Source organism: Oncorhynchus masou, chromosome 32 (assembly GCF_036934945.1).
Source record: "Oncorhynchus masou masou isolate Uvic2021 chromosome 32, UVic_Omas_1.1, whole genome shotgun sequence".
Taxonomy (NCBI): domain Eukaryota; kingdom Metazoa; phylum Chordata; class Actinopteri; order Salmoniformes; family Salmonidae; genus Oncorhynchus; species Oncorhynchus masou.
Genome location: NC_088243.1, coordinates 63,208,516 through 63,230,942, shown reverse-complemented (window position 1 = coordinate 63,230,942; position 22,427 = coordinate 63,208,516). Strand labels below are relative to the sequence as shown.

The 22,427-nt window shown below is 42.7% G+C and overlaps 2 protein-coding genes across 2 annotated transcripts; one reads left to right on the top strand and one right to left on the bottom strand.

The window, feature by feature from the left end:
* The first annotated feature begins 1,158 nt into the window (after window positions 1-1,158).
* On the top strand, window positions 1,159-11,012 carry LOC135526434 (DNA-directed RNA polymerase II subunit RPB2). The gene is made up of 24 exons (XM_064954805.1): window positions 1,159-1,324; window positions 1,727-1,799; window positions 1,907-2,057; window positions 2,167-2,279; window positions 2,391-2,610; window positions 4,021-4,179; window positions 4,298-4,462; window positions 4,591-4,787; window positions 4,986-5,105; window positions 5,277-5,463; window positions 5,588-5,731; window positions 5,921-6,060; window positions 6,215-6,326; window positions 6,472-6,825; window positions 7,048-7,216; window positions 7,341-7,437; window positions 7,520-7,614; window positions 7,785-8,035; window positions 8,403-8,492; window positions 8,856-8,963; window positions 9,193-9,306; window positions 9,414-9,574; window positions 10,185-10,380; window positions 10,650-11,012. Exons 1-24 carry the CDS (start codon window positions 1,306-1,308, stop codon window positions 10,737-10,739), a joined length of 3,525 nt encoding a protein of 1,174 aa, XP_064810877.1. The 5' UTR covers window positions 1,159-1,305; the 3' UTR covers window positions 10,740-11,012.
* Window positions 11,013-11,172: 160 nt separating this feature from the next.
* LOC135526435 (insulin-like growth factor-binding protein 7) lies at window positions 11,173-21,704 on the bottom strand. Its single transcript, XM_064954806.1, has 5 exons — window positions 21,214-21,704; window positions 17,452-17,579; window positions 15,032-15,139; window positions 13,831-13,957; window positions 11,173-12,834 (listed from the first exon to the last, which is right to left on the bottom strand). The coding sequence occupies exons 1-5, from the start codon at window positions 21,674-21,676 to the stop codon at window positions 12,812-12,814; spliced, it is 849 nt and encodes a 282-aa protein (XP_064810878.1). The 5' UTR covers window positions 21,677-21,704; the 3' UTR covers window positions 11,173-12,811.
* Window positions 21,705-22,427: the final 723 nt, after the last annotated feature.

The window sequence follows — 22,427 nt, the reverse complement described above, 5'->3', positions numbered from 1 at the left end:
AGAGAACATCACTACTGTCTCAGATCGGGCAGACTCACTAAACACATGCTTAGTTTGTATAAAATACTGAATGTTGGAGCATGCCCCTGGCTATACGTAAATTTAAAAAACAAGAAAATGGATCCACCTGGTTTGATTTATATAAGGAATTTGAAATGATGTATACTTTTACTTTTGATACTTAGCTATATTTCAAACCAAATTATTTTAGACTTTTACTCAAGTAGTATTTTACTAGTGACTTTCACTTTTACTTGAGTAATTTTCTATTAAGGTATCTTTACTCAACTATAACAATTGGGTACTTTTTCCACCACTGGTCATCCAATACAAAAGGGAGTTTATGATGGAACATGTTTCCTTCAAACACAGACATATAGTGCCTTGGTAGAGGAGATGAGATCGATTTGGTACTTTGGTTTACAGATAGACATGGAATTGATAGATGTCGAAAAAATAGTTATCGTGGGCAGAGCAAGCAGGAGGTGGGGAGAGCCAAGCACGAGCTAGCGAGAATCTATTGGCGCGTTCTAGCATCATCTGCATATTTTCGTTAGGGAACGCATACTCTGTGAAGTGCACGTGCGCAATAATTCAATTCGTTTTTGCACTCTTTCTAAACGCGATTTTTAAAAACTTTTGCAAAGGGTAAAGTCCACAAAACGTAATCCACTCTGTTCAAAACAGATTCTAGTTTTGGGAACAGAAAACGGTATTGAGATCAAATGTTTGATCGATGAAAACATTTGCAGAGTGTTGGCGTAATCCAGCTCGTTCCATTTTCCCCCACTGCCGGCCAGTGGGCAAAGGGCTTCTTATCACGACCATATTTGGTCATGAGTGGAAACGCCAAGCGGATGCTTCATTTTTATACATCCAGCGAAATATCTAGTCTGTGAAACTGTAGTTCAAATCCATTACACATGTGAGTTGCTGCAATCAAAACTCCATGTATATCCTGACGGAACTGACGTTGCTGGAAATGTTGTTTATTTACGTTTACAACTATTAAGATTCGGCATCTGATAATAATAATATATTATTTATCAGATAAAATAATATGATTATCATAGTTAATATTAGAGCAGAATAGTATAAATATTTAGTTAAGACTAATTTCTAGCACGGCAAAATAACAGTTTTGTCAGGAAATGACGTTTTACGATAGACCGTCAATATTTCTTTTTGTATTCATTTAGATAGCAAAGTGTGCAACGTTAGACAACGTTGAATCCGACACTGTTGATGATTTAAACGTCGGATTCTGCTTATTTAGGCAAACACGAGAGGGAATAAGTAGTAACCATGTATGACCAAGATGAAGGTATTTCAGCTATTTTACATAATGTAGCCAGCTAGCTAAGTTAGCATATAGGCTAATATATGGCGCCAGGAGCATCAACAAGAAGAGATAGCAAGCAAGCTTGCTAGCGCTATGTTGGTTGACTCATTTGTTACATACCAAATATGGTTTCACCAAACTAAACACCTAACGTTAGCTAGCTATAGTACACTTTCAACTAGGCCTATCTATATGAGCATCACATAATGACATTATGTGCAAAAAAATCTGTCTTTGATATCTGCAGAGCTGAAATAACTTTCTTTGTGTCTATCAGTTGTTCTTCTGTAGAAAACTCCATGAACTAGATCCGGGGCCTAGGCTAACATTAAATCACTGTGTCTGCATTCACTTTGTTGATGTATTTTCCGTGATCTCTTGCAGATATCCAATACGATGAGGATGAGGATGAAATCACCCCCGATTTATGGCAGGAAGCTTGCTGGATTGTTATCAGGTAACATTATGCTCTCCCTACCTATCTCTCTTTTGATCATCATGGAGCATACACTATGCAGCTTGCTTATGTTCAAATAACACTATCTTCTCTGATGCACCCTACAGTTCCTACTTTGATGAGAAGGGTCTGGTGCGACAGCAGCTGGACTCCTTTGACGAGTTCATCCAGATGTCTGTGCAGAGGATTGTGGAGGACGCCCCGCCCATTGACCTGCAGGCTGAGGCTCAGCACACCACTGGAGAGGTGGAGGACCCGGTGAGTGACAGACAGGAACTTTTTCTGAAACGCTGCTCTATGTAGGGCCTCTCTCTGAGGGCACTCATTCATGGCCTGTTACTAATGAGCCTGTTGCTTTGTTCTACAGCCACGCTACCTGCTGAAGTTTGAACAGATCTACCTTTCCAAACCCACTCACTGGGAAAGAGATGGAGCACCTTCACCTATGATGCCCAACGAAGCCAGACTCCGGAACCTCACGTAAGTTGGCCCATTTGGAGCCAACATTTTATCACAATATATTTCCTGTGCATGTCATAGGCAATCTTTATTCCTTCCAGTGCCAACCAGGCTCACATATGTATTATACAGGTACTCTGCTCCCCTGTACGTGGACATCACCAAGACCATCATCAAGGAGGGAGAGGACCAGCTGCAGACCCAGCACCAAAAGACCTTCATCGGCAAGATCCCGATCATGCTGCGCTCCACCTACTGCCTTCTCAGCGGCCTGACGGACCGTGATCTCTGTGAGCTCAACGAGTGCCCGCTAGATCCCGGGGGCTACTTCATCATCAACGGCTCTGAGAAGGTAGAAGAAGAAAGAGCGAACAGGGGTGGAGGGTGGGATGTTCAGTTCCAGTCAAAATTTTGGACACACCTACTAATTCAAAGGTTTTTCTTTATCTTTACTATTTTATACATTGTATAATAATAGTGAAGACATCAAAACTATGAAATATGGAATCATGTAGTAACCAAAAAAGTGTTAAACAAATCCAAATATATTTGAGATTCTTCAAAGTAGCTACCCTTTGCCTTGATGACACCTTTGCACACTCTTGGCATTCTCTCAACCAGCTTCACCTGGAATGCTTTTCCAACAGTCTTGAAGGTGTTCCCAGATATGGTGGGCACTTGTTGGCTGCTTTTCCTTCACAATGTGGTCCAACTCATCTCAAACCATCTCAACTTGGTTGAGGTCAGGCGATCATCCCTTCACCTGCCCTGCGTCTCACAAACACAAGGGGTTGGAACCAAAAATCTAAAATTTGGACTCATCAGACCAAAGTACAGATTTCCACTGGTCTAGTGTCCATGGCTTGTGTTTCTTGGCTCAAGCAAGTCTCTTCTTCTTATTGGTGTCCTTTAGTAGTGGTTTCTTTGTAGAAATTTGACTATGAAGGCCTGATTCACGCAGTCTCTGAACAGTTTATGGTGAGATGTGTCTGTTACTTGAACTCGGTGAGCATTTATTTGGCCTGCAATTTCTGAGGCTGGTAACTCTAACTTATCCTCTGCAGGAGAGGTAACTCTGGATCTTCCTTTCCTGTGGCGGTCCACATGAGAGCCAGTTTCATCATAGCGCTTGATGGTTTTTGCAACTGCACTTGAAGAAACTTTAAAAGTTCTTCAGATTTTCCATATTGACTGACCTTCTTGTCTTAAACTTATGATGGACTGTTGTTTCTCTTTGCTTATTTGAGCTGTTCTTGCCATAATGTGGACTTGGTTAAATAGGACTGTCTTCTGTGTACCACCCCTACCTTGTCACAACACAACTGAATGTCTCAAATGCATTAAGAAGGAAAGAAATTCCACAAATTAACTTATAACAAGGCACACCTGTTCATTGAAATGCATTCCAGGTGACTACCTCATGAAGCTGGTTGAGAAAATGCCAAGAGTGTGCAAGGCTGTCATCCAGGCAAAGGGTGGCAAAGAAGAATCTCAAATATAAAACATATTTTGATTTGATTAACACTTTTTTGTTTGGTTACTACATTATTCCATATGAGTAATTTCATAGTTTTGATGTCTAAAGAAAAACCCTTGAATGGGTAGGTGTGTCCAAACTTTTGATTGATTGGTACTGTATGTCTGGCCTTGTTTGTTTGGGTACCAATGTTTCTTCAATACTTTTCACGAAGCACCTGAGAAACACACGCTTTTGCTTGAAGAGGAAGTTTTATTGATAACAATTTTTGTGTTTGGTGTGAAGGTCCTGATTGCCCAAGAAAAGATGGCCACGAACACAGTGTACGTCTTTGCCAAGAAGGACTCAAAGTACGCATACACAGGGGAGTGCCGCTCCTGCCTGGAGAACTCCTCGCGGCCCACCAGCTCCATCTGGGTCAGCATGATGGCCAGGGGAGGACAGGTGAAAAACAAGCAACCTTGAACACCAAAATATACCCTGTCTGAATTTGCTGGCAAAGTTGCATTTAGGTACTGCTACTGCACCCAAATGTTGACTCTCCTTGTTTCTTTTCCCCCAGGGGGTGAAGAAAAGTGCCATTGGTCAGAGGATCGTGTCCACTCTGCCCTACATCAGACAGGAGGTGCCCATCATCATAGTGTTCCGAGCCCTGGGCTTTGTTTCCGACAGAGACATCCTGGAGCACATCATCTACGACTTTGACGACCCTGAGATGATGGAGATGGTAAAAGTTCTACATTTTAACTGACACATGAAACATACTCCTGCCACCCCCCCCCCCCACCCCCACCCCTTCTCATCGCCCACCCACACCTCTAATCTGATGTGCTATGCTGTGCTGTGCTCCACCAGGTCAAGCCCTCCCTGGATGAGGCCTTTGTGATCCAGGAGCAGAACGTGGCCCTGAACTTCATCGGCTCTCGTGGTGCCAAGCCCGGTGTCACCAAAGAGAGGAGGATCAAATACGCCAAGGAGGTGCTGCAGAAGGAGGTGCTCCCCCATGTCGGAGTCAGTGACTTCTGTGAGACCAAAAAGGCCTATTTCTTAGGGTGTGTTTTTTTAAATTATGTTATATTAATGTAATAATCATAGAGATCCTATAATTCACCAGGTTTGTGTTGGAGATTCTATATGTAATTTTATGGTTATCACAGTATGATGTTACTGATTGCATGAAGACCAATATGTTGTTGTTGTGCTTGATGTATTAGCCTAACACAGTGTTGTATATTTGGGTCTGTTTGTAGGTACATGGTCCACAGACTGCTATTGGCTGCTCTGGGCCGAAGAGAGTTGGATGACAGGGATCACTATGGCAACAAAAGATTGGACCTGGCTGGGCCTCTGTTGGCTTTCCTGTTCCGAGGGTAAGGCCTGAAGGAACACCTCTACAAAGCTATGATTCACAGATGCAGGACTACTTTGTGCAAACCGCACTCCTATCCAAACTGAGCATTTGGTGAATATTTATGAAGTCAATGGGATACTAAGCCTGTAACTTGAATCAAGCTCTTTTTAATTTCTTTGGACGCTTTTAGAATGTTCAAGAACCTGCTGAAAGAGATCCGCATCTACGCCCAGAAGTTCATTGACAGAGGGAAAGACTTCAACCTGGAGTTGGCCATCAAGACGCGCATCATCTCCGATGGCCTGAAGTACTCTCTTGCCACGGGGAACTGGGGTGACGTCAAGAAGGCTCATCAGGCCAGGGCTGGAGTGTCCCAGGTAACACAGTGCAGAAGACATCTGGTACACATTCCTATATAGTTTAGGCTCAGTTTGCCATTATGCTGCGACAAGATGATTGTTGTCATTCCGAACCAGAACTTTTTGTGTTCTTTATCATTAGGTGTTGAACCGCTTGACCTTTGCCTCAACCCTCTCCCATCTTCGACGGGTGAACTCCCCCATCGGTCGAGACGGCAAGCTAGCCAAGCCCAGGCAGCTTCACAACACGCTGTGGGGCATGGTGTGTCCTGCCGAGACCCCCGAGGTATGTTCAAAACCAATCCAAATGACATCTGTGTCAAGAGCTATTGTTGCATCATACCATATTTTAAGGTTGAGGTTACCCTCAAAGAATTAAGCTCTCCGTCAATTAAGGCGTGTCATTGATATGCTATTGTCCCTTCTTACTTTGTTCCTGTCTTTGTGCCTACCTCTGTCTATCTGGTCTCTCCAGGGTCATGCTGTAGGCCTGGTGAAGAACCTGGCCCTCATGGCTTACATCTCTGTGGGCTCCCAGCCCTCTCCCATCCTGGAGTTCTTGGAGGAGTGGAGCATGGAGAACCTGGAGGAGATCTCACCTGCAGCCATCGCAGAGTTAGTCCAGCAGATGGCAGCACACTGCTCTTTATCAGTCCAGAAGATATCTAAGCGTTCTCAGTCTTTTATGCTTAGTGACTTGTATAGTTTGTCAACCTCTCTTATTTGCATTTTAACTGAATTTTTTTCTTCATTAATTCAACACTAACAGTGCCACAAAGATCTTTGTGAATGGCTGCTGGGTGGGAATACACAAGGACCCAGAGCAGCTGATGAACACACTGAGGAAACTGAGGAGGCAGATGGACATCATTGTGTCTGAGGTGATTTTTTTTCTCACGGAATTTCAGCTTTTCTAACATTTTCATTATTTATTATATTATTATTAATTTGAATTAACCTACAAACACAATATCCCTTATCCTGATGTGCTACGTTGTTCTGATCCGTGTTTACGCCTGTTTCTAGGTGTCCATGATCAGAGACATCCGAGAGAGGGAGATCCGCATCTACACAGACGCTGGGAGGATCTGTCGTCCTCTGCTGATCGTAGAGAAACAGAAGCTGCTGCTGAAGAGGAGACACATCGACCAGCTGAAGGAGAGGGAGTACAACAACTACAGTTGGCAGGACCTGGTGGCCAGCGGCGTGGTGGAGTACATCGACACCCTGGAGGAAGAGACAGTGATGCTGGCCATGACCCCTGACGACCTCCAGGAGAAGGGCGTGGCCTACTGTTCTACATACAGCCACTGTGAGATCCACCCCTCCATGATCCTGGGAGTCTGTGCTTCCATCATCCCCTTCCCCGATCACAACCAGGTACGGCTAAAAAATATTACGCTCCTAAAATATATGTTTAAGTTGGCATGGTTGATTAGGTGCGGTGGCAATGGTATTGTCTATGACAAGACAAGGATATAAAACATAAGGATTTTTATCAGTCTTGGTATACAGTATCACACGATTTGTCATTTATATGCCTCTGTTTTAACTGTAATCTTATTAATGCCATCCCCCCCCCCCATCTTTTCCCCTGTGTAGTCTCCCAGAAACACGTACCAGTCTGCTATGGGTAAACAAGCCATGGGTGTGTACATCACCAACTTCCATGTGCGGATGGACACCCTGGCCCATGTGCTCTACTACCCCCAGAAACCCTTAGTCACCACTCGCTCTATGGAGTACCTGCGTTTCAGAGAGCTCCCAGCAGGTGAGAACTGGAGTGCTGCAGAAGTAGCAGCCAAAAACACTCCTTAACTCTGACCTAAAGATTTATGCCTTTTTTTTTTTTTTTTTTAAGTTCGTTGAAATCCCCTCATTTGTGCCTGGTTTAGGTATCAATTCTATTGTGGCTATTGCGGCGTACACTGGCTACAACCAGGAGGACTCTGTCATCATGAACCGCTCTGCGGTGGACCGTGGATTCTTCAGGTTTGCGCTGTGATTTGAAGATAGAAATTTGCTGTGATAATGACTTTTAAGGCGGTGGTGTAATTAACGGTGTTTATTTCAGGTCTGTGTTCTACCGCTCCTATAAAGAACAAGAGTCGAAGAAAGGCTTTGATCAGGAGGAAGTCTTTGAAAAACCCACACGCGAAACATGTTCGGGTACGTCCTAGGCATCTTGGCATCTACAAGTATAGAGGACTCGGCCAGAAAATCAGAGCCTACTATTTCCATCATCTCATAAAATGTTCCATCGGCAGCTTCCATTTAAATTGGCAGTCATACAAACAGAACTGCTCAGTGAACAATCCAATGCCCCTGCCTTCCCCCAGGTATGAGGCACGCCATTTACGACAAGCTGGACGACGATGGCCTGATAGCTCCTGGCGTGCGCGTCTCCGGCGAGGATGTGATCATCGGCAAGACGGTGACCCTGCCGGAGAACGACGACGAGCTGGACAGCACCAACCGGCGCTACACCAAGAGGGACTGCAGCACCTTCCTCCGCACCAGCGAAACGGGCATCGTGGACCAAGTCATGGTCACCCTCAACCAGGAGGGCTACAAGTTCTGCAAGATCAGGGTGTGTCCTGAGTCCTCTACCTTCACACAATAGGCATATTGTGTCAAGTTGACAATGCATTAGTAGGCTGTAAAAATGACAAATAAACCATAATAAATTATCCCTGTTGGCAGCTCTACCTATTTGTCAAGTTTAGAGTAGGCAGGAAGGTCATCCGTAGAATGGGCAGGTTTGAGTTGAGTTTTACGAGCATGATTGCTTCCATAGAAGCAACAAGCCCGAGATACCAAATCCGAGTTGTTGACAGATTGACTAAATGAAACTGGTTGAATATTGCACCCTCTAACCTTGGGCCATAAGGTTATGGAGCCTTATGGCCCAACTTGTGGCATGATTTAACTCAAACTCCATTTGTTTCTTCTTGCAGGTTCGCTCTGTTCGTATCCCCCAGATTGGTGACAAGTTTGCCAGTCGACACGGGCAGAAGGGTACTTGTGGTATTCAGTACAGACAGGAGGTAGCGTATTAAACACATGTTCCTCATGCATAGTCTACAGGACTGCTCACTCTTAAGTAGACGACACAGTATGACATTGAGCCAGGAAATGTTTATCATGATGTTTAGTCAATGGCCTAGAGACATTGGCTTTATTTATGTTTAGGCTCAGTCTAAACACAAAGGCCTCTTCAGAGGAAGTGCTAAGTCAACCACGTCCCAGTAAATACTATAAAATTGATTTAGAGAGAACATGAAAGTCTCTGTAGAACATGCAACATTCCTGCAAGGGGTTATGCCTTAGAAAGACTAGCTTAGAAAACTGGAACCCTCACACAAGTTTTTGTAAGGGAACTATGTCCTTTGTTCCGTTTCTTTCCACAGGACATGCCCTTCACTTGCGAGGGAATTACCCCAGACATCATCATCAACCCCCATGCCATCCCCTCTCGTATGACAGTCGGCCATTTGATCGAGTGCCTGCAGGGCAAGGTACCTGTCTAATAACTCCTCCCCCTACTTAATTTTAACCTGTGTTAGTCCTATGTTGAGACCTCTGAAGAATATGACAGTTAACTTAATAAGGTACCTAGATTAAATATTTTAGAAGTGACAAAGGTCAGTGTGAATTTGTTTGTTAAAGGTCAAACTTTTTGTCATGGAAATAAAGTATAGTGTATGGATGGGAGTTTTCTTGTTTTCACCCTCTTTCACCGTGTAGGTTTCAGCCAACAAAGGGGAGATTGGTGACGCCACACCTTTCAACGATGCGGTCAACGTGCAGAAGGTCTCCAACCTGCTGTCTGAATACGGATATCACCTGAGGGGCAACGAGGTCAGGACATCACCCTCCTTTACCATTCACATCTAACTTCCTTAGTAGCTATTTCACACTAGTCTGTCTATAGAGTACAATTAACGGGCCTCGTCTTTCCCTCCTAGGTGTTGTACAACGGTTTTACCGGCCGTAAGATTACCTCTCAGATCTTCCTCGGTCCCACATACTACCAACGCCTAAAGCACATGGTGGACGACAAGATCCACTCCCGGGCCCGGGGCCCTGTCCAGATCCTCAACAGACAGCCCATGGAGGGCAGATCACGGTAAGAATACTAAGAATTATTTAACATAGGACTTTTTCCCTTTTATGGCACTATTTGAGTGCACTGGGCATGCATTCCTGGACTTGTATTCGTTAAGCAACTTTAAGTAGGAGCTGATCTAGGATCAGTTCTGTCTTCTTAGATGATAATAAATGCACAGGGGGAGAGGGACCTGATCCTAGATCTGCACTTCTAGATCAGATGCTTTATGAATACAGGCCCTGATCTCGCCCAGTTAAATCTAGAATCCTTAATTGAAACAATAACAAAGCAGACACCCCACCTCTGTTTTGGTAAAAAGCTGAGGGATGGGCCTGGAGAAAAGTAACCACTGAAATTCATAGACAGAGCAATGGATGCAAGGACTGACCATCCATGATATCAACATTATAGTTTTAACCATATTTTGAGGCAACAATAATGCAGTAAAACAAGGTTATATTTTGGGTTCTGATGGGATGGCGTACAACAGTTGAACTAAGCTCATGAAGCATTTCTAAGTTATATTCTTCAAGAAACAATGGCTATAAGTCATTGATTTAGTAACTGTCATTGATTTAGTAACTGCAGATTGCCACTTTAACTAACCATGCTCTCATTTTGCACCCAGTGATGGAGGTCTTCGTTTTGGGGAGATGGAGCGTGATTGTCAGATAGCCCACGGCGCGGCTCAGTTCCTGCGTGAGAGGCTGTTCGAGGCGTCTGACCCCTACCAGGTCCACGTCTGCAACCTCTGTGGCCTCATGGCCATCGCCAACACCCGCACACACACCTACGAGTGCAGGGGCTGTCGCAACAAAACACAGGTACGGAACAACACCACCACCAGTCTCCCAGTTATTCCTGTTTATTACTTAGGCCGGCCTATTCACATGTTGTTTATGTCCATTATACCTTTATTACTGTAACCAGAATGTCAATTCCAAATTCTAACTACAATACAGTATAGTGAAATAGATTTTAAAGTGTTCCAACAGGACTATAAAAAAGTCTTGCCTCTATAGCCTTAGTTTTGTTGAAGATTTATCGAATAAGATGTTTGTACAATGTAACCGTTTCCACCCTTTCTTGTCAGATCTCACTGGTCAGAATGCCATACGCCTGCAAGCTGCTCTTCCAGGAGCTCATGTCCATGAGTATCGCCCCTCGCATGATGACCAGTTAGGAGCACTACTAAACCCCTGTCGAGTCAACAGGAATGGAATTGTGTTGTAGGAATGTCGAGGACATCGCTTATCTCTTCAGTGGGAGAGATGGAGCCTCAGGAGACAAAAACCAAACGCAACAGTCAACTTGTTTTGACGCTAATGGTCAGGTCCCCACGATTTGTCTCGCAAAATTATTTTGGGAGTGATATCACTGTTTTATAACGGAAGGAACATCGTCTCGGTTGTTTTTGTCAAACTAGAATAAATAAAGGTTGGTTTTTAATTTGTCACACTTTCTTCATTCAGTGTTTGTATTGAGCTAGCTAGCTTTATGTGGATTTGAAAAACTGAGGTATATACTGTGTGTGTGTGTGTGTGTGTGTGTGTGCGTATATATATATATATATATATGCAGACGTCTTGATCATATAATATCGAAATAGCCTCAACTTGTAATCCATTTTGTATTTATTAGTAATGTACAGCAAGTGTCCCATGGTAGTAACATCAGTGTTAGTAAACCATACACCAAAGTGAATACATCAAATACATCCTTAAGCTGAAAAACTAGCAACATTTTGGTAAAAGCAATGTCCACTGGCCCCTTCATTGGAGTCGCAGACTTTTAGCAATAGCACCGACAGTGGATCTCTGCATTCCAACATAAATCCTCCTTTTTTTCCCTACGCCATTTCAAACTTGTCGTTTCCTCAATATACCCTACAGTACATCCCCAGACATCCGCCGCTGTGTGGTTTGTTAGCTAAACCCGTGGTATATGAGCCCTGGGGTTATATGAATGCTAGAGAAAGCCTTGTGTCTGGTTAGCCTGCCTGTCATTCCAGATCACTCACTCCACACAATGGCTTTTGCAAAGGCATGGCTTTATGGCTTATCAAGTACCATGTCAAGGGAAAGAATGATTTGTGTACTTTTCAGGAGGTCAAAGAAAAATAGTGTACATTATAAATAAAAAGTGGAATCTCGAATGCAATGATTTATTCATTCATTTTGCAAGTTGTGATTTTAGTTATTTTTAGCCTGAATGTCAGTATGTTTCTGCCTTGGCCAACCATGATTGCCTTGAAATGTAATATTTTTGAGGTACCCAGGGTAAAATTCTTTAGAGTAAATAAATTCACAAACACATAGAAAACTACATCAAAGGAAGAGATGGTGGAAGAGTAAGGCAGATGTGAAATACTGTTGAGTTTGGTTAAGCATGCATGTGTGTGCGCACATACAGGAAACTGCCAAAATAAAGAAAACACCAACATAAAGTGTTTTAGTAGTGTAGGGCCACCACGAGCCAGAACAGCTTCAATGCACCTTGGCATCGATTATACAAGTGTCTGGAACTCTATTGGAGTGATGGGACACTATTCTTCCATGAGAAATTCCATCATTTGGTGTTTTGCTGATGGTGGTGGAAAATGCTGTCTCAGGCGCCACTCCAGAATCCCCCCGTGTTCAATTGGGTTGAGATCTGGTGACTGAGAAAGCCATGCATATGGTTTTCAGGCTCATCAAACCATTGTGACCACTGTGGATGCAGGCATTGTCATCCATAGCCATGGTAGCCAAAATAATGGAATGCCCAGCATTTTTATACATGACCCTAAGCATGGTGGGATGTTATAATTGCTTAATTAAGCCAGGAATAATACCTGCTTTCAATATACTTTGTATCCCTCATTTACTCAAGTGTTTAAATTATTTTGGCAGTAACTTGCACATTTTAAAGATTGACTTGTGTGTGATGCCACTGACAAGAAAAATGTGTGTGAGGCCTCGATGTGTCTTGTGGATGTCCATGATGGTAACTTTCAATGTTGTGAGATGCAACGTTGATGCTTGTGCATACACAGTATACTGAGTATCACTATGAAAACTATGACTTGTTACCAAATAACAAATCAAGTATAAATATGATTGATGCTAATAGTGTGTGTTGGTCCTCTTTCTCAGTCAGTGTACAGGTCTACTTGTGTCAGCGGTGGGATAGTTGGGGATGGGGGGGCTTGGGGCTGCTCCCTCCTCTCGTGATCCTGCAGGAGCCGCCACTGAGTTCCTACTGTGCTGAGATGCCTTACAGCTCATCATCCTTGGTCACTGGAAGAGACACAGACAAGAACACAATGAACGATAAGTTCATTTATTAAAGAGGTAAGTGAATGTCTAGGGTAAGGGCCCTTAACTGGTCCTGTTTATAATAAATAATAATACTTAATTTAATTGTTAAAAGCGCTTTCTCAGACCCAAGGTGGAAAAAAAACATACAAATTATGACTAAAGTTGGGGAAGACCTGAATACTGGATTGGTTTTCATCAGATTGTGTCACCTATCTTGCCCTGCTTCCTTTTTAGATCACTGGAAATGAAGGAGAAGTGCTTAGATAGGATCTTGCACGATGGAGAGTGTGCCTTGGAAAGGGTTTGTTGTTTTTAATAGTATCCATCATCACAAACCACCAGGGATGGGAGATCACCTTAAGGTAGAGCTAACCTTGTTATTGTGATGGCGTTTTCACTCAAACATCCAGGTTCTTTCCCATGGAGCAAAGCTTTAAAGGCAGTTCAATAAATTGCATGTGTCAACCCCAGTGACACGTGCTGCCTTGTCGAGGCAACCATCTAGCCCTGTCGAGAGCCAAGTGACGTGGGCCGAGCCAAAAGCAAAGCAGGCACTCCTAAACATGTCAGGACGGGATGGCCACCACGGGCTAGAAGTCACACACACATTGAATGTATGCATACATGCACAGACACACACACACAGAATGTACGCATACATGCACAGACACACACACACACACAAAATGTACGCATACATGCACAGACACACACACACACACAGAATGTATGCATACATGCACAGACACACACACAAAATGTACGCATACATGCACAGACACACACATACAGAATGTACGCATACAAGGACGCACATGTACAGACACAGCATCATGCAAACCTGAAGAGACAAAATCAATGTATAAAGGGTAGACATGCCCTTTGGTGCCATGTTGTGTGGATCTAGATTTAACATGAAACAAAGTAGAAATGCGTGTGCAATAGGAGTGCAATAGAACAGGGGTGCTTCAGTACCTTTCTTGACAGGGATGTCATCGATGGACTCCACCACGTGAATGGTGCCCACCGCTGAGGCCTCTCCCTTGGCGTTGACAGCGTGACACTCGTACGAACCCGCCTCTTCCTTGGTGAGCGGCGAGATCTGAAAAGCATGGCGACGGTGGTTATTAAACCTCAATGTGATTTTTAGCAGAACACATGATGTGGTCTGCAGTAAACCATCAGCTGCAAGGGGACACAAACACAGCCTCAAACTCTCCCTCCCAGCCAAACTCGGCTCCTTTCGACAGAGCACGGGCGCCATTTCAAGTGTTCAGGATTGTTTGCAGTTGTATAACTGCTGTCCAGTGCCGGCTTGCACCTGTGTAGATGTTTAGACGTTTACTTCTCACAACTACAAACATCTACAGTGGAAGATGGCAAATTAAGAAAACATGGCAACGAATCATTGTGGAAGATAAATACTCTGAAATGAGATCAAGAAATTGAGAGAATTTGATGTTTGACAGCAGGGGAGCAGAATAGCGAGAGTGAAAAGAGACGGAAGAAGATATAGATATAGATCTAACCACTGAACAGGGCCCACCAATGTTTTCTGTTCCTTTACTGAGACATTGAAGAAGGAGTTTAATTTCTATTCAACTCTGTTATGTAGAGGCTCTGAACAGAACAAGTCAATGAGGAGCGTTGATGGACAACTTTGGAATATGCCTCAGGTAATATTTAAGCAATATGACATGAGGGGGTGTGGTATATGGCAAATATACTACGGCTAAGGGCTGTTCTTAAGCATGATGCAGCACGGAGTGCCTGGATACACCCCTTAGCCGTGGTATATCAGCCATATACCACAAACCCCCGAGGTGCCTTATTGATATTATAAACTGATTAGCAATGTAATTTGAACAGTAAAAAATTTTTTTTCTCATACCCGTGGTATACCACTGCTTTAAGCCAATCAGCATTCAAGGCTCGAAATACCTGGTTTATAATTATAAATAAATTGCATAAATAATGGAATGTCAGCTATCTAATACATAGTAACTCTTCCACCCTATGCTTTAATTTTCCCTTTATTAACTCTGTGTGTGGTCTTTGAGGTATTTGACTGATTTGTGTCTGTGGGGGAAGATCCACAAGTCATTATGACAGCAAAAATATTTCAAGTAGTGTGCATATCTGTATGTTTATGTGTGTGTGGGCTGGTTGGACTCACCAGGACCCAGCCGGTGACCTCATGTTTCTCAGGTCCTCCACGGGTCTGAATGGCCAGGTTGTCTCTGTCTCCTGGAAGCAGCTCCATTCTCTGTTTTCCGCTGGTGACCTGGGAAAACAACCGTTAACGTAATAACTTACTAATCAAATCAACTCATTAAAAGCACACAGTGTGCATGCAGCTGTGAAACTGAAAACGTTTGACGCTTCAGCTACTACACTTCACGAAGCAACCTAATCATGTTATAGTAGGTTTCAGTAAATTGCCCAATGTTATTTCAAGTCATCTAAAATCACATTCTCTTTATATGACCTAAGCTCAGACACTGAAATCTACAGCTATAAAAACACATGACATAAGCAAAGAAAGCAAAGGCTCATCTGGGAAATCAGTGGGCCACAAGAAAGTCTTGGTATGGAAAGATGGATGTAACTAACACATGACATGTTCTGTTGGATCCAAACCATCCATCTTCAGTTGTATTTTATCGAGCTCACTGACATGTTTTTCCTCTCTCTCCCCTCAAAGAGACGAAGTGTGAGAACCAGCTGGAGGTGAGTTTGGCCTGTTTTGGTGTGTCGAAGACGTTGAAGGTTTTGGCCTTTCTTTCTCCTTCACTCTCTCTCCCCGTCTCTCACTTATCTCACTCATCAGTTCTGTCTCCGTCTCCTACTCTTCCCCCTCAATTTTATGTCCCTCTCTCCCCTTTCCCATTATTTTCCTCCCTCTTCCCCTCTCCCCCCTTATCTGAGGGGATTTTGAGGCAAGCTGAAAACTGTTCTTCAGGAGGCCCGGACATTACTTTCTCCAGGCTCTAGTCCTCTACAGTAGATAGGACCTAACCCGGGCATAGTCATCACCTTCACTCTAACAGCTCAGCGCTCAACACCATAGTCCCGTCCAATCACTAAGATAAAGACCCTGGGATTAAACACCTCCCTCTGCAACTGGATCCTGGACTTCCTGATGGGCCAACCCCAGGTAGTGAGGGTAGACAACAACATATCTGCCATGCTGACCCTCAACATGGGGGCCCCTCTGGGGATTTTTTTTTCTTCTCACCCATCTACACAGAATGCTCCATAATGACAAAGTGAAAACAAGTTTTTAGACATTTTTGCAAATTTATTAAAAATGAAATACAGAAATATCAAATTTACACACCCCTGAGTCAAAACTTTGTAGAAGCACCTTTGGCAGCGATTACAGCTTTGAGTCTTTCTGGGTAAGTCTCTCAGAGCTTTCCACCCTTGGATTGTACAACATTTGCTAATTTTATTATTTTCTAAATTCTTCAAGCTCTGTCAAATTGGTTATTGATCATTGCTAGACAACCATTTTAAGTTCTTGCCATAGATTTTCTAGTAAATTTAAGTCAAAATTGTAATTCAGAAACATTCACTGTCTTCTTGGGAAGCAAGTGTAGATTTTGCCTCTTTTAGGTAATTTCCTGCTGAAAAGTAAATTCATCTACCAGTGAACCAGGTTTTCCTCGATGGTTTTGCCTGTGCTTAGCTCCATTCTGTTTAACTGAGTTTTTTTCTATTTAATCCTTCTGATATAATTTTTATATTGTTCTACTATTTCTCTTTTTTTCTCTCTCTGCATTGTTGGGAAGGGCCCGAAAGTAAGCATTTCACTGATAGTCTACACGGGTTGTTTATGAAGCATGTGACAAATAAAATGTGATTTGATTTGATTAGGACCATGACAGGCCCACTACCTACTGTAATTAAAACATAATGGGGCCCCTCCACTACAAGAGAAAGAGGAATGTGGTTGCTAAGCTCACCCTTAATTCCTCAAGTTCTGCTATTTAAGGTGTGTGACTGGCTATTTAAAGGAAAACCCCTAACAACAGTTACATAGGCATTGATTTCTAAATAGGTCAGATTTAACAGGTCAAGGCAAATCTCTAATCTATAGGCTCAATTCGAACAAAGCAACATTCTGTTGAGCTGTGGGCGTTTGTGTTAATCGAATCAATTAAACCATGCTTACAATGTTAAAATGTATCAATTCAAACCCACACTCTTTCAGTGCAGGAAGACTTTTTTGTTTACCACCAAAACTTCCAGATTTCCATCATGATTATATCCGTTTTCATATTAACCCCTTATGTCCTGTGCTATTGTTTCAGTGTCAACAATCACGCGCTTCATATCCTCCATGGTCATATCTCTTTCATCCATTGTGTCCTCAACTATAGAGCCCAAATCAACATTCAGTTGAAGTGGATGTATGAATATCTAGACATAGGAAAATACATTAACAACCTTCCGTATGTAGTTATTTGGACCGTCATACTAAACTATTCATGGGAGTGATTCTGATACCCGTGTAGAAGTGTTTTCTCAAAGCATGAGGCGATTATCTTTTCTTTTGTACCATAACCTAGAAAAGTGTCCTATTGACCTCACCGTTGGACCTTCTGGTACCTTCTTCCAGGTGATCACAGGGGTGGGGATTCCAATGGCCTCGCAGCTCAGGTAGACCTGGGAGCCTGTGACATTGTAGACCTCATCAGGGGCTGTCACAATGACAGGTGCTATAGAGGAGGAGGAGAAGAATAAAGGAAAAAAAGGTGAGACAATTGAGTGGATTTATTATCTCCTTCACATCAACCTGTAACATGTATTGTTACCTTGGGCGGACTCAGAGAGAGCTCTGGTGTTATCCCCTGGGACAAGCTGGTACAGGATGGAAATGTCAGAGCAAGAATTCAATGTTCGTGTTCTGATTGATGTGTTGTATAAATGAGTGAGTGTGTTACAAATGAACAGATAGCTGCTCCAGTCCTTTTAGCCGTTCAGAAAATAATTCATGTGAATCTTACAGTAAGTGGTGACGCTGATATAACATGGAACACATCAAGGAGTTTGGAGTTCATTCTGTTAGTTAGGAATTTGGTGAAATATTAAGCATACTTTCTCCCTTCGATTTTCTCATGCCAGTAAGAATTAGTTGAACATGACCTCTGTTTGGTTTCTCAATGTGAACCTGGACATTACTGTAATTGCCTTTGAAACATTGGGACAGGCTTTTTGCTGACTTGCACCAATTAAAACTCTATTATTAATTCTGAAAAACAAAGCTGGTAATCTTTTTAGCTCAAACAGAATGATCTGTCATTTCTATGGGTCAAGAAAATAATTTGTGCAATTACATCACGTCACACTTCTGGCACGTTATACTTTACATGCGATCCACAAGTGTAGACAGCAATGTAGGTTTACTGGAATGTTATTTCAGTTATGATGAATAGGCTTTGAATGACAAGGGTTGCAAAGTAAGGGCCGCTTTAGAACAATGTTATGATGAAACAGCTGACCTATGGAAGATTGACTATGTTGTCTTTTTAATGCTCTATACTCCAACCCAAGGAATGGATATGATATGATAATTAGGATCATAAATAAGTGCTGACTCATATACAGTTTAATCCAGGAGTTTACATACACCTTTACCCAATACATTTAAACTCAGTTTTTCACAATTCCTGACATTTAATCCTCACAAAAATTCCCTGTCCTTGGTCAGTTAGGATCACCGCTTTATTTTAAGAATGTTAAATGTCAGAATAATAGTAGAGAGAATGATTTATTTCAGCTTTTATTCCCAGTGGGTCAGAAGTTTACATACACTCAATTAGTACTTGGTAGCATTGCCTTTAAATAGTTTAACTTGGGTCAAATGTTTCGGGTAGCCTTCCACAAGCTTCCCAAAATAAGTTGGGTGAAGTTTGGCCCATTCCTCCTGACAGAGCTGGTGTAACTGAGTCAGGTTTGTAGGCCTCCTTGCTCGCACACGCTTTCTCAGTTCTGCCCACAAATGTTCTATAGGTTTGAGGTCAGGGCTTCGTGATGGCCACTCCAATACCTTGACTTTGTTGTCCTTAAGCCATTTTGCCACAAGTTTGGAAGTATGCATGGGGTCATTGTCCATTTGGAAGACCCATTTGCGACCAAGCTTTAACTTCATGGCTGATGTCTTGAGATGTTGCTTCAATATATCCACATAATTTCCCTTCCTCATGATGCCATCTATTTTGTGAAGTGCACCAGTCCCTCCTGCAGCAAAGCACCCCCACAACATGATGCTGCCACCCCCGTGCTTCATGGTTGGGATGAATTTCTACGCCTTACAAGCCTCCCCCATTTTCCTCCAAACATAACGATGGTCATTATGGCCAAACAGTTCTATTTTTGTTTTTAATCAGACCAGAGGACATTTCTCCAAAAAGTACAATCTTTGTCCCCATGTGCAGCTGCAAACCGTAGTCTGGCATTTTTATGGCGATTTTGGAGCAGTGGCTTCTTCCTTGCTGAGCGGCCTTTCAGGTTATGTCGATATAGGACTCATTTTACTGTGGGTATGGATACTTTTGTACCTGTGTCCTCCAGCATCTTCACATTGCTGTTGTTCTGGGATTGATTTGCACTTTTTGCACCAAAGTACGTTCCTCTCTAGGAGACAGAATGAGTCTCCTTCCTGAGCGGTATGATGGCTGCGTGGTCCCATGGTGTTTATACTTGCGTACTATTGTTTGTACAGATGAACGTGGTACCTCCATGCGTTTGGAAATTGCTCCCAAGGATGAACCAGACTTGTTGATTTCTTTTGATTTTCCCATGATGTCAAGCAAAGAGGCACTGAGTTTGAAGGTAGGCCTTGAAATACATCCACAGGTACATCCCCAATTGACTCAAATTATGTCAATTATCCTACCAAAAGCTTCTAAAGCCAGGACATAATTTTCGGGAATATTCCAAGCTGTTTAAAGGCACAGTCAACTTAGTGTATGTAAACTTCTGACCCACTGGAATTGTGATACAGTGAATTATACGTGAAATAATCTGTCTGTAAACAATTGTTGGAAAATGTACTTGTGTTATGCACAAAGTAGATGTCCTAACTGACTTGCCAAAACTATTGGTTGTTAACAAGAGATTTGTGTAGTGGTTGAAAAATGAGTTTTAATGACTCCAAAAAAGTTTTAATGACTCCATCCTAAGTGTATGTAAACTTTCAACTTCAACTGTAGCTAGAGGCCCCTGTTGTTTTGAGTTCCGGTGAAATTTACTGTCACCAGTTAAGTAAGATCAACAAAATCCTCCCCTGAAACCACAGCCCTAGGCCTAGTCAACTAACCCGCAGAAAACAATAACAACTTGGAGTGGAGAGAGGAATGTTGGCCTTGAATTTGAACCTAACGTTATATTCACCTTGACCTGTCTGAGAGCCTAAAGGGTGCAGCTTAAGTGGTGGTCTGACCTCGCCCTGTTGTATATGGGCAAATTAGCAGGAGTGTGGGGCCTTTCGTGTGGGATGACTTTTTCTGGCAGCTAGCCAGGTTTTTTTCCATTCTTTTTCCACGTCCTGAACCTTTTCGCCTGCCTAATCCAGAGCCGGCATGCAGTTATAATTAATCATGTGATGGTTCAGTGAACTAGACACTGCTGGCTTTGCTTTAAACCAACAGGGCCTGTCTGTGTGTTTGTAGGCGAGACGCTGCTGTTTGATCGACAGTCATCCTCCTTTATAAAATGTAAAATCTCAGACATGTCTGTTCAGGGCTATATGTTCTACAGAGAGTGCCACCCCAGAGTGGAGACAACGGCTTTCAGCTTGTTCAGTGGCTGGCATTAGATCTGGTTGTTTTGGAAGGGTTATAGAGATAGAGGATGATGTAAACCTTGTCCACACCCAGTGGACAGTGCCACAGATCTTCCATAGTTCTCAGTTCTTCTATCCAGTAACTAGACAGTAGTCTAATCAAGACCATTTAGAATCAGTTTAATATATGAATTAATCGGATTAATACATTAATATTATTTGCATTGTGTAAATGGTAATTGATTATGCCAGAAAGCGTATAGCAAGCATATCACACTTAAAAATAAACATAATACCTCTTACTGAGGGAGGGGAAAGATTAGTCAAGATGAAAGTGACACCAACATGTAACACCAAAATGTTATGTCTAGGCCCCTTGGTGAACTATTGGCTATCAGGTCAGAATGTATTTGATATGGAGAATTGATATGGATATGAGAATTATTGTAGCGTGATACACCAAATCAAAACAGTTTTTCCAAAATATACAGAGTTCAATGTCCACTAAACTACTACTGCGCTCTCTATAATAAGTGGACCGTTATCTGCCGTTCCCCCATTCTCACCTGTTGAGCATTTTCCTTTATTCAAGATCTTGATTTCAGGCTTCTCCTCGTTCACCGCTTTCAGGCTGGCAACTTTCAAGTCGCAACCAGTTTTATAAGTCACCCCATCGGAGCCACACACTTCGTAGTTGGTTTTGCAGGCGCAAACGCCGAGCTTTGTCTTTCTGTCCTTTTCGCTCTTTATGCACTCCAGTCCAGAGGCGCAACGCTTGGCTGTGGCTCCGCGCCCTCCACATGGTTCCCCGGCTCCATACGCGCAAAGTGAACAACAACCGCAGGAGTCAAAAATTGTGCCAGACTTGCAGCCCTCCTTTGGTAGAGGGTCGCACAGGCTGGGTTCACACGTGCCACAGGTGCGCGGCACACGGTCCGCAGATGTGGGCGCAAGTGACAACGATACAGCCACGGCGAAAAGCACCAACATGTTGATGTTGAGTTTATAGTGGTGATTCTGTATTGCCATGGCTGTCTCATGCAGTGTAAAGCACTGTACAGTTCTTATTAGCGATTTTGTTGAAGCTCAACCCCGCCCCCAAAATCCCCTCCCTTGACTTCCATGTCTCCATAAAAGTTTTGGTCTAAATCCCCATTTTAAATTGACTTTGCAATGAACCAAAAACACCACAGGTAATACAAAATAATGTTTTATTTTACTGAAGTAACTTCCACCCAATTACTTCAACTTTTTGAACACATCTGATATAATCAACGATTTATGGATGACATAATGAGATTCACATTCAATAAATAAACATTTTGTGCAATTTACACTAAATGTTCAAAGTACAAATCTAGCATCCACTGATCATCCATGACTATGGTGGTCATCTTCAATACATTTCTTGCACATCGTTTGCCAGTTACAATGTCAGTCAAAGTTGCATTGCCAGTTACATTTCCTAATCACAACAGCAAGTTATCCTGGGTAGAACAGGGAGTGGTTGCCTTTCAAAGTAAGCATGCACATACATGTTACAGCATACACCAGTCACATAGATATATTGATACTGACTAGGTTTGTTAGATATTGACGTGTTGGATATGTCTGATTTTCTCTGATGGACCATCACCCATTGTGGTACACTCTAGATCTCAGTTCAGTGGTCACCAACTCTTGTCTTTGAGAGATACAGGGTGTACAGTGCAGGCGTTTGTGCCAACCCAGTGCTATCACGTGATTATTCAGCTAATCATTAATACCTTGACTCTCTGAA

Coding starts and splice junctions, on each gene's coding strand:
- LOC135526435 (XM_064954806.1), bottom strand. CDS start 21,676: ATGGCAATACAGAATCACCACTATAAACTCAACATCAACATGTTGGTG. Junction 17,580..21,213: donor TAAAGGAAAATGCTCAACAG/GTGAGAATGGGG, acceptor CCTCCTCTATAG/CACCTGTCATTGTGACAGCC. Junction 12,835..13,830: donor TGACATCCCTGTCAAGAAAG/GTACTGAAGCAC, acceptor TGTCTCTTCCAG/TGACCAAGGATGATGAGCTG.
- LOC135526434 (XM_064954805.1), top strand. Junction 4,788..4,985: donor AAAAAGGCCTATTTCTTAGG/GTGTGTTTTTTT, acceptor GTCTGTTTGTAG/GTACATGGTCCACAGACTGC. Junction 7,217..7,340: donor TTTCAGAGAGCTCCCAGCAG/GTGAGAACTGGA, acceptor TGCCTGGTTTAG/GTATCAATTCTATTGTGGCT.